Source organism: Suricata suricatta, chromosome 8, assembly GCF_006229205.1.
Source record: "Suricata suricatta isolate VVHF042 chromosome 8, meerkat_22Aug2017_6uvM2_HiC, whole genome shotgun sequence".
Lineage (NCBI taxonomy): Eukaryota > Metazoa > Chordata > Mammalia > Carnivora > Herpestidae > Suricata > Suricata suricatta.
The window spans coordinates 97,138,393-97,149,734 of record NC_043707.1 but is presented as its reverse complement, the minus strand read 5'-3'; the positions used below and the strand labels follow the sequence as shown (position 1 = coordinate 97,149,734).

The following is an 11,342-nucleotide window of genomic DNA, read 5'->3' as shown; positions in this document are numbered from 1 at the left end:
GCACCACGTGCGCACATACACATCCCACTTTCTTCTACTTTTTTTCAGAAAAAATGCATTGCTAAGAAATGCCCATTTATGGAGAGGAAGGGAGTATCACAGGTTAAGAGTCTAAACCTCTGGGGCCCAAGAGCCCAGGTGTGCAGCCCAGCTCTGCCACTTCCTAACTGTGCAACCATGGACAAGCCACTCAACTGTTCTAAGTTCTAGTTCTTGCAGCTGCCAATACGGCATCGACCTTGTAGGGCTGTCACAAGGACGGAATGAATTAACACACTGAGCACCCGGGCTGACACAGTAATCATCCAATACATAGTCACTGCCATTGTCAATGAATGAGACCACGTAGTCCTCAAGGGAGGAACAACTTAATATCGTCACTGATTCATCATTGGGTACCTACTAGGTGCCCATCACATAGTGGGACTTCAGTATGAACAAGTGCTAACACAGTTCCTGGCTGGTAGTACATGTGAATGGAATAAAACTATACAGATGAACAAAGTGAGGATTACCAAGATTCTTAAGCCCTTAAGGAACCTGTAGGTTATGTTTAACTTACTGTTTGTTCAAAGCAATGTGCATTTTGCAAATAATATCTTTATTTCAAACATTCTGAATGGCGCAGGCCTCTACGTGTGGGCTGGGAGCTGGTATGAGGTAACCTAGCTTGAGTTCCCAAGGGCTCAGAGCTCTTGCTGTGTGCAGCCCACAGTAGTAGGTGCCAGAAGCTCTTCCTTCCTTAACAGTTAAGTGTTTCTGAAGCAGGGCCCAAGCAGGGGCTGCCTCCATTTTGGGGAGGTGGGTTGTTACACTGCCTTTGTCTTGTTTTATGTCCTCCAGAACACGGAGACCAGTCTGACCAGCAATTCCATTTCCCATCAATGGGGACATCTGTAAGGAAGAAGGTCACCAAACATTAATTAACCCTTGTTACACCCTAGTGCCCCATGGGGGTGGGGGTGGAGCATATAACCCCAAAGGCTCGATGAGTCTGCTCCGATCTCCTCCTTCCAGTCACCTGTCCTTTTTGCAAACCATGGTAGTTGCCATGTTCCCTTCTACCACAGGGATTTGGCAGATGCTGTCTCCCTGGCCCCGTATACTCTTCCCTCCTCTATTTATCTGGTTAATCCTATTCACCCATCAGATCTCAGTTGAAGTATTATCTCTGTAGGGAAACCTCCCCTGACCTCTAACTCCCCACCAATTCGTCATATTTTAAGCTCGTGAAGCATTTTACAACCGTGGCAACTACAACTTTGAATGCATTTCTGGGACGAGTCAAATGATTCCGTCTTCTCTCTAAAGAGTGATCTCCATAATGACAGGGTCTGTATCTGATCTCGCCATTGAACCTGAGCACCTACGCTGGCACCCCGGGAGTCTTCAGTAAACATTTGTTGGATGAATGCATGAGTGCTTCCCAGCTTGGTCGGTCACCTCCCAGGTGTAGGACGCTGGGTAGCGTAGGGGCTCTGTTATCTACTGTGAGCACCGTGTGTCACATGAAATAATAACAAATGCTGCACTCCCCCCTCCCTGATATTTGCCTTTCCCTGGAGGGTTTTTTGGTCGTTGATGAGACTGACAAGTAACCGATTCCATCCACCATGATAGAGCAGGTGTCTGGCTGAGCCTCTGATGGGCAGTCTAATTCTGCATGCGTCACTTAGTATCTCTGGGCCTGCCCCACTCGTAAAATGAGACGGCTACAGTAAGAGGTGTCCAATGTCTCCTCCAACCAGCCGACATCCTGTGGATGTGCGATTACACACTCACTGGGCACAGCACCGTGTGGGGCCTGTCTGGTGGAAGGTGAACATTTCACTCGGGAGGAGAATAGATAGGCAAGCAGGAGTCAAGAGCAAAGGCTGCAGCAGATCCACTGAACCTGAACCCAGGTTCCCACACTTACTGTGTGACCTCTGGGCAACTCATTGACTCAATGAATGTTTCTTCATCAGTAAAATAGGGACATTGATAGTACCTACTTTGTGATGTTGTTGTGAGGATAAACAGATTTAATGTATAGAAGATATAAAGGAACACTTTATTTTGCTCTAAAAATAAGCTACAAAACATTGATTTTGCTCTTACGTGTGTTAGCCATTATTCCAAGTGCTTCAAGGTTTCATGAGAAACTCAAGACAGCTCTATGAGGTAGTTAATACCATCAGCTCCATTTTACAGATGGAGAGACTGAGGCACAAAGAGGTCACGTAAATTGCTCAAGGTCAGTTACTGAACGATAGATGAAATTCAAGCACAAGCTGAGTCCAAGCACTCAGCTAGGTGCCTGATACATAGTACAGTGCCTTATTGTTTTTTGTTTGTCTAGTTTAAATTTTAATTTTTCAGAGAAAGAGAAAGAGAGAGAGGGAGACACAGAATCTGACGCAGGCTCTAGGTTCTGAACTGTCAGCACAGAGCCCAACACAGGGCTTGAACCCATAAACCACAAGTCCATGACCTGAGCCAAAGTCAGACGTTTAACCAACTGAGCCACCCAGGCGCTCCATGCCATTTCCTTTTTTAAAGATACCATGAAAAAGCCACAGAAAGGAAAAGAAAGGGAAGGAGGAGTAAGGGGTGGGGGCACATTCAGAACTCTTAGATAATAAACTGGGCAAAGAATTTGAGAGCAGGAAGGGATCTTAATAGTGTCTAGTCTTTGCTTTGTTAATTCAGGCCATAGCACTGAGCAGCAACGAGGCTGGGCCATGGGGACTCAGAGACAAATGGAACATGATCTCTACTCACATACATTGGGGAGACAGACACATGCAACCCAAAATATAATGTGCTAAGAGCTATATTAGGTCTGTGTTCAAAGTGCTACTGGAGCATATAGGAGGAGGAACTAACTAAATTTACTCAGAGGTGGAGGCTTAGAACTTTTACAGAAGCAGGATATCTGTGCTGGGCTTTGAGGGCTGAATAAAAGTTCAGTTAAAAAAAAAAAAAGAAGGTAAGCATTCCAGAATGATTAAAAATAAATCACTTGTAAATGCCATGCATTCATAGTTCTGTCACATGAAGTACTCTTGGGTATATAAATAATGAAATATAAAATCAGGAGCCAGGATAGATCTCAAATTTCATAGTACCCGGCTCCCCACCCAACATCCCCAGTGCTCTGGCCTTTTGAATTATTCTCTGGAACTCCCCAGGTTTCCCTTTTCCTACCCACTCTCCAAGACTCCTTACTTTTCCTATAGGTGACCTCGCAGGCTGGGCCTTCGAATCCAATAGGACAGATGCAGTCACAGCGGGATTCTGCAAAGACAATGCAGGCAGAGTGTGGATCATACTGTGTGAAACAGAACTCCCTGAGTTCAGCCCTCCACATCACCACTTTGCCATGAGATTAAAATAGGGGAAGCAGTTAGTTAAAGAGTGTAACATAAGAAGCCTCAGTGCCAAGACTACCTACTCCTGCTTTAAGGGTCGTTTGATCCGGAAGAATGTTTATTGCCATCATGGGGAACCATATGGAGTTGCTGAGGGAAACTACTCGTGAGCTGACATTTGACCCAGACTTGTAAGTGTCCAGTGTTAGAAGCTACATGTGTGGTCATGGAAGCCAATGGTCATTGGTGCTCAACTTCACTGTGAGTCATTTAATTGCCCAGCCTCTGCTTGAACGCTCCCAGTGATGGGGAACTCACTGTTCTTGGAATTGTCATCCTACCTTTGGCCAATTCTGGCCCTTTGGAAGTTATTCTTATGTTGATCTGTAACAAGTCACCAACTGGATAATCCCTGCACAGAATTATCCCTTTTAAGTCAGGCGCATCCCTGGCTTCATATTCCCTCCTACACCAGCGCACATCCTCAGATGGGTCCCAGTTTCTAGGTCCAAATTTCACATAAAGGCAAGGGGATTTCAGCAACCATACATCAAGACATTGAGCTGTTGGGCAGATCACACTTCTTGCTGACCTTATCCCCACTTCAGTGTCCCTGTCCTGGTGGCAGAACTTTCCAGCCTTAGGCTTTCACTTATGTCACCTTTGCTTCCATGCACCCTGTTCAAGAAGCTAGACACATACTCCTCAGTCTCAGTTGGGAATAGGTCTTCTCCTGTGTCCCCTCTGTTGAGCTGGCTCTGTCTTTGTAGGTTTTTCCCTAATGCCAGCTGGCTTCCTCCTTGAGTGTGGATCTGCTGGACCAAACTGCACCTGATTTCCTGTTTTGTCTTCATCTGGACTTGACTCTTCCTTGGCCATCATGATAGGAATACAAGATCCCAGGCTTCAGCCAACCCACAGTGGCCTCAGATATGGCCCTTAAAGTTAGGAATCAAGTTCAAGTGGCCCATCCTTGCTGCTGCTCTCCCCTTCCCCCAATCTTCTCACCATGCATTGGTCAGAATGTGCACAGCCTAGGGTCTCTTATTTGGCCCAGAGAGATCCCCCAAGTCCATCCTCACCTTGTGTTGCAAAATGCACAGTCTAGGCCCACCCCTTCAGTTCTATGGTGCTGCCACCTACTACATCCATTGTGGTTGGAACCTAAGCATCCTGGCAGCCAGGGCAGCATGACCTAGCTGCCTATACTCTGACTTCTTGGGGAAACAGACTAACACTTGTCCTAAGGCTCAGTACACTTCAACATAACTCTTTGGTCAGGTCTACCTTTCCCACTGATTTGTAAGCTAGTGGAATGATGGATCCTGTCTTCCAGTGGATTCAGCTGGTCAGCTTCTCAGCCCTGACGCCACAGTGCAATCATCTGGTAGGCTTTTTCAAAGGCCAATCCACAGTGATTCACTTGAACTATTCTGGGTTGAGGCCCAGGGCTCTGTATTTGCAAAAAGCACCCTGGGTGATTCTCTGATGCAGCTTGGGCTGAGATCTGCCTTAGAGGAACCTCATGCTCTATGCCCAGGACATGCACCCAAGTATCGGGTGGGGGTAGGGGTGAGGTGGGGTCTGTGGGGGGGTGGTCTAATCCCACTTCATTGTGCTCCAGGGGAAGACTTCAGCAGTTGTGATTCACAGCCTGGCTACAGGTTAGAACTGCCTGGAGAAGATTTACCCTTCCTAATGAGGAGCCTTCTCCAGATTCTTACACAAAGATCCAGGTGGAGGCCAGAGTATCAGTAGCTCTGGGTCTCAGGTGGTTCTAATGCCTGATCAAGATGGAGAAGCTGAGTTTAAGAGGCTCCAAATGGCCAGGGGTCTTTTTTGTCCCCTTGAGAAAATTAAGAGTACTTTATAAGTGTCCCTGGAGCCTCAGGTTGAGGACTAGGGATTGATCTAGAACTCTTCTTGAGATACTCTTGAGGGCATATGGATTTGATGACGTACTCTGGCCACAGCACCAGCCCCTCCAGATAATGTCTTCCCCAGGGACACCAGCTGCCTGGAAATGGTACCTTTCAGGACAGGAACTCCATTCCCTTGGCAAGGAGCACACTGGCAAGAGCTGACTTCCTTCTGGAACTCCTCCAGGGCCCGCTTCATGTTTTGCCTTACTGTGCTGGAGTAGGCAAAGTCTGTGGCCGTCACCAGTTCATACAGAGGCTCTGTCTGGAGAGAGGAAAGACATTCATTTCAACAGAAAATATGCATCAAATAGAAGGGTAAAGCAAGGTTCCACAGGAATGGGCAAAGGGTCAGTGCATGGAGACAAGTGGATTTGTCTGGAACTGGATGGATGCCCCAACATGTCCATGGATGCCCCATCCTCTGTCTGAACCATCCTATCCAATATCCACAAATAAACTCATCTGAGATCAGGTCAGCTCTTACTGAATGCCTCCTAAGTACTAGCCATGAAACATGAGTCATGAGTAAGATAAAATCCACACTCTCAGGAAACTCAGAATCTAGAGAAAGAGACATAGTAACAGATTCTTACAGCACAGCAGGTCTGGCAAGAGTAGAAACTTGGAATGTGGTCAGAGGAGCAGGCGGTTAATCTGCCTTTGGTTGGGGAGAGGAGGTGACTTTCAAGAAGCTCCTTGAAACTATTATAGAAGCTTCGTCCCAACATGGCTGCCCCTCCAGACTTGGCAAAATCATTCACATCATGCCAGAACCACCATCACGAAGCCTTTCCCCAGCTCCAAAGTTCACAAAATACCTTCTCACCATGAAGTGCTCAGAACACTGTCCAGTGCTCATCTGATACAGATTCTCTTTACCCAATACAAATTCTATCTCTTTGCTCCTTTGTGGTCATTAATTTTTTGATGTGTTGAAGCCTCCTCTTTTCCTTCTTGAATTAAGAAGGAAAGCTGCTGGAGATCAGGGTTATATACTACTCAGCTCTAGGGTCTAGAGCCTAGCGTCTAGCCCTAAGCTTAGTGAGAAGAGCTGATAAAAGTGGATGGACAGTGAAAGGGGGTGGGAGACCTCATCAGGGCAAAGGCAGCTGGCTGGGAGAAGAGGGGTGGCCGGCAGAAACCTGGCTGCAGAGAGAATGACGCTGGCCACCAGTGAACCTGGCAGTGTTCAACCAGAGGAAGCCACAGATGGGTGTGGTGGTGTTTATGGGCTAGGAAAAGTCTGAGGCAAAGTGCAAGGAGGTAGTTAAAAATATTTGGAGCCTGTGGGCCCTAGTTTTAGCTCCAGGGCCAGGTTCCTCTCCAGATTTTGTCTATGTTTCTGCCCTAATACAGCTCTGGAGAATTTAGGGTCTGTCTAAATGCAGGCAATCATGCCTAATAGAAGCCTCCAGTGGGAAGAAAATTGCTTCCATTTCTTAATGCGTCCGATGCTGACCTTCGCTCCAGTGGGCAAAGGAAGGCCCCTCGGTGGTCCCATTGTCTCACTGTTTTGTGGTCAATGAATTGATCCAGAGGCGGTTTGCAGAATTGTCCAGCCTGCTGGCCTCGCATGGGGGAGGTAAGGGGGGATTTGCTGTACACCAGTATGAGCTCCTCCAACAATCTGTGCTCCCTCACAGAGCACCTCGCAAGGCTGCCTTTAACCCCCCAGGCATTCTCCTAGCAGCACGGAGATTTGCTCCAGGAGAGAGAGGAAGTCAGCAGAGGAACCGGAATAAACCTCCTGCGTGTGCTGCGTGTCGGAAGCCATGCTGGTGGTTTATGGATGCGAGCCCCCTCCGTCCTCCCAAGGCAGCCATTATAGCCCCGTTTTCAGATGAGGTTAAATGACTTGAACAAAGTCAAAGAACTCATTAAATAGTATTTCCAGGATTCTAACCCAAAGCTTTTGTGTTTCTTACTGGCTCATGATAATTATTCATAAAAATGGCTTGATTATTCCCATTTTCCAATTTCTATACCGCCGTTCTACAAATTTTGCAGACCGTGATTTGCCTGGGAACTGAGCAGCAACTGCTACGACTCTATAGCTCCCTTTTAATTCTGAGTTAGTATGGCATGACTGTCCCTTCTTTCATTCCCTGGCCCTCTCCCCCACTCTCCTTCTTTCTCTTTTCTCCTCTTCTTCCTCTCTCTTCCTTATTTCTCCCCCAACGACACAGTCCTAACTACTCATATTGACCCCTGGGTCCTGCGAACACTTGCCCTTGTGAAAATTTTATTTATCATATTGCTGCGAAGAGATGGTCCTCACTATTTACTAAACTCCATGCCCTTCCTTGTGATGTTTGCTGGTGATACCATCCTTAATGATCACGAATAATTACTGCATTGGTAGCAGTAACCCGGTGCTGAACTAGATACATGCATTATCTGACTTAATCTTTACAACAATCCTATTGGGGCAGATAGTCTTCTGTATCCCCAGTTTACAGATAGATGAAAAATTAAAACGATGTACAAGTTACAGGGTCAGTAAGTGGCAGTAAGGGATTTAAACTGTTAGTATTGTGGTTTGTGTCCCCTCAGTGTATATTTTTGGATAGTTAAATGGACAGGTATTTACACCAAATTAGTGGCATGAGAAAAGTGCAATTTCCCACTTGCCTCACTTAATGTCATATTATGGGCATTTTTCCATATCGTTCAATATTCTTTGATACAAATCTTTTATGGGTAGAGATGGTTATAGAAAGTGTTGTATCAACTTATATTCTCATCTCCTTTTATGACATTTGAGTATTACAGTTTTTGTTTTCAGAGAGACACATAGAGAGAGACAGAGATAGACAGACAGAGAGAGAACCTCAGGCAGGGTCTGCTCTCAGCACAGAGCCCTACACGTGGCTTGAACCCATGACCCTGGGATCATGACCTGAGTTGGACGCTCAACTGACTGAGCCACCCAGGTGCCCTGTTGAATATTATAGATTTCTAATCATTGTCAATTTGATAGGTAAAAAATATTATGTTGTTACTTTTTCATTTTTTGTTCCTAGAAGAGTTAAACATTTTGCATGTTTATTCATCATCTTCGTGCTAGGAGTTGTCTCTTTCCTTTGAGATGTGTCTTTCTTAGACACTGTCCCATTCCTTACACATTTAGGGTTTTGTTTGTGGCAAAATTATTTTGTGGGTGTGTCACCTCTCATTTCATTATATTCATGGTTTCTTTATTTGACATTCAGAATTTATTTTGGGGGGTGAGATCCAACGGCCTGAGTCTGACATTATCTTACGAGGCAGTGTTACAACAACACCTGTATTTTAACCCTTCTCTTGGTCAGAGTAATTTGCCTTTAGAGAATCTTTGAGTACAGTGATTTAGAAAGGTATGGTGGTCACGCTTTTAGAACGGTGTGACTACCACTGCTTACCAACTGATCCGCTGCTTTTCTTTCTGGATACATGGCAGGGCTGCAATTCCCTGACATCATAAAGGGCGGGCTTGCAACTTGACTTGTCTGAGCAGTGGAAAGTGGACAGAGGGAGTGTCCTTTCCGGGGTGAAGCCTTCAGCACAGAGTGAAGGGACATGTCCTCTTCCCTTACTAATGCAGAGGTGATCTTTGGAGCATCTGACCGCGTAAAGCCTCCATGGCCTGGATCCCTGAGCAGCACTGTGAAAACCCTCTCCCCAATATACTTTAAATATGTTGTGTGGTTGAGAAATAAACTTGTGTTTTACAAAGTCATTAAGATTTGAGAGGTTTTTTTTCACTGCAGAATAACCAACGCCTTCCTGATATCTATGTGAACAACTATATCTTTTCCTTCTACCCTGGGCAATGCCTGAGCTCTATACAGTAGCTTCTCCATTGGTTTGGATCTCAGACACCCTGGCTACTTACAGAAATGCACATGAGTGGCTGAGTTTGTGACTAGGGTTGTCAGTCAAATACAGAATATGCCCAGCTCAAGTTGAATTTCAGATAAACAACTAATTCAAATAACTTGGTCATATAGCTATGTCCCATGAACTGTTTGGGATATGCTTCTACTAAGAAATTACCCACTATCTGTCTGAAATTCAAATTTAACTGGACACGCTGCATTTCCATTTCCATATCTGGTAATTTTTATGTGACTCCTTAAATAACGCAAAGTGTCTTTAGGATTTTTTATACATTAACAATCATTTCACTGGGCCCTGAGCTTTTCTTTTATGACATCGTGGTTGTCACTCCACTGCCTTCAGGGATTTAGTGTTGCAAAGATTTCTAAGACCACCACAACTTTTATTTTTTTTTAAATAGGTTTGTTTCTAAAAGTTAAAAAAAAATCACATCATAGGATGTGTTTCAATATTGTTTTGTTTTCAGTACCTTTGCTACTTTTCAATGAGTTCTGCATTTTGCGTTATCAGCTCAGGGACGTTTCCCTTATTACGTCCATGATGAATGCATCTTCAATTTAATCATGTCTCTTTCTCAGGAAGATGTCCTTGAGTTTTAGATTTCTCCTTCTGTATTCTATCATATTTCTTTTACGTCATTGTTTTAATCTCTTTGCCTTTTGCTTCTACATTATAAGAATATTTTTATGGCGCCTTCCACATCACTGACTCAATTTTCTGCAGTGTCAATTCTGTTCTTTACAGTTCCTAACGTAGGCTTTCATCTGCTATTGCGCCTTTGGTTTCATATAGTCAGCCACTTCCTTTTTCATCTGATGAGTGTCTAATATCCCAGCATCTATTTTTTTCTTTCCTGAATGCCTCATTTTCTTAACTCTTATAATAAAAAAGTTACTTCAAAAGTTACTTCTATTTTTGCACTTTTAGAGGTAGGCTTGTCTTCTGAATCTTGAATGTAATGTCAATCTTTTGTATGAGGAGTTCTCTATGTCCACTGCTATTTCTTCACTCTGAGCAAAGAGTCATTTCTCTTGTCTAAAGTCTCCTAGTAAACAGTGCAAGTGGGCTCTTCGGTGTTCTTCTCCATCCACCTGGCTCCTACGCCAGTCATGTTTCAGGTCTTGATCTTCAAGAATGTTTATATATATAACCCTTGACCAAATCTGTCTAGGAACTGCTTGTCTAGTGGCTTCTGCTATCCTGGAAAACAATTGCTTTCCAACTCCCTGGTGGGCTGACTCTGCAGAGAATCATTGGGAGGTAATGTGGAGCCATGTGCAGTTTTCTCTCACCAGAACGAGTGCATGGAAGAGTGGGGTGCCCAGAATGTACCGTTCCAACTCGGGTCAGGGAATTACAAAAGGAATGGCCTAAAAGCCTTCAGCAACCTCTCCTCCCCAACTCCTGAAAACACCTCTGATTGCTTCATCTTCTTCCCCTTTCAGCCCATACAGCTGATAGTGGGTGTGGTACTTTCTACTACATCACATACATGCTGGGAAGCCTCTTTGCCTCTGGTAAAGCACTGCACACCTGAGATTGTCTGCAGGCCTGATTGAGATGCTTAGCACGCTAGTCTGCCCTACCTGTCTTCCTCTCTCCATCTGTCTCTTTCTTACACACACACACACACACATACACACACACACCCTAGATCACATCACATGCTTGACACTTGACATTCCCAATGCTCAGTCTGGCATATCCAACCTTTTCAGGTACATGACCCAGGAACTCTATTAATTCCCAGTTTGGAGGGAAAAAAAGATTCAGGTATGATATAAGTGATAAGTAAAGACCAGAGATTGATTTTCCCCTGAGCTCTCTTTACTCCCATGCCCATCCGTGATACCAAGCAATGTCACCACACCATTAGCCACCCTGAGTTCTCTGAAGCTGCCCATAACCTAAAGTTGACTTTATTCTCTTCGATGCTTGTCAGCAGCTGTACCCTAAGTGTCACTACTGAATACATAGCAGAGGACAGGATTTGAATGGCAGCCTTCTATTCTGTAGAAACTGTGCATTTGACATACAAATAAAGACACTGGGAAAGTGCCAGGGTTGGGACCTGCAGAGCATCATGTCAGGAGCTCTGGTCCCTTGTCACCCCTCCTTGGTTGCAAAGCTAAGTCTTGGGGGTAGGGTGGAGTGGATGTCAGACAACCAGTAACTGTACAGACAACAG

The 11,342-nt window shown here is 45.0% G+C and overlaps 1 protein-coding gene across 1 annotated transcript in view; it reads right to left on the bottom strand.

The window, feature by feature from the left end:
- Nucleotides 1-580: 580 nt before the first annotated feature.
- The window catches only part of C8B (complement C8 beta chain), a 35,417-nt gene continuing 24,655 nt past the window's right edge, over nucleotides 581-11,342 (bottom strand). Inside the window, exons 10-12 of the mRNA XM_029945821.1 lie at nucleotides 5,384-5,537; nucleotides 3,211-3,279; nucleotides 581-894 (exon numbers count right to left, since the gene is read on the bottom strand). Coding sequence (XP_029801681.1) covers nucleotides 743-894; nucleotides 3,211-3,279; nucleotides 5,384-5,537 — 375 coding nt within the window. The 3' untranslated portion in view covers nucleotides 581-742. The remainder of the gene's footprint in view (nucleotides 895-3,210; nucleotides 3,280-5,383; nucleotides 5,538-11,342) is intronic.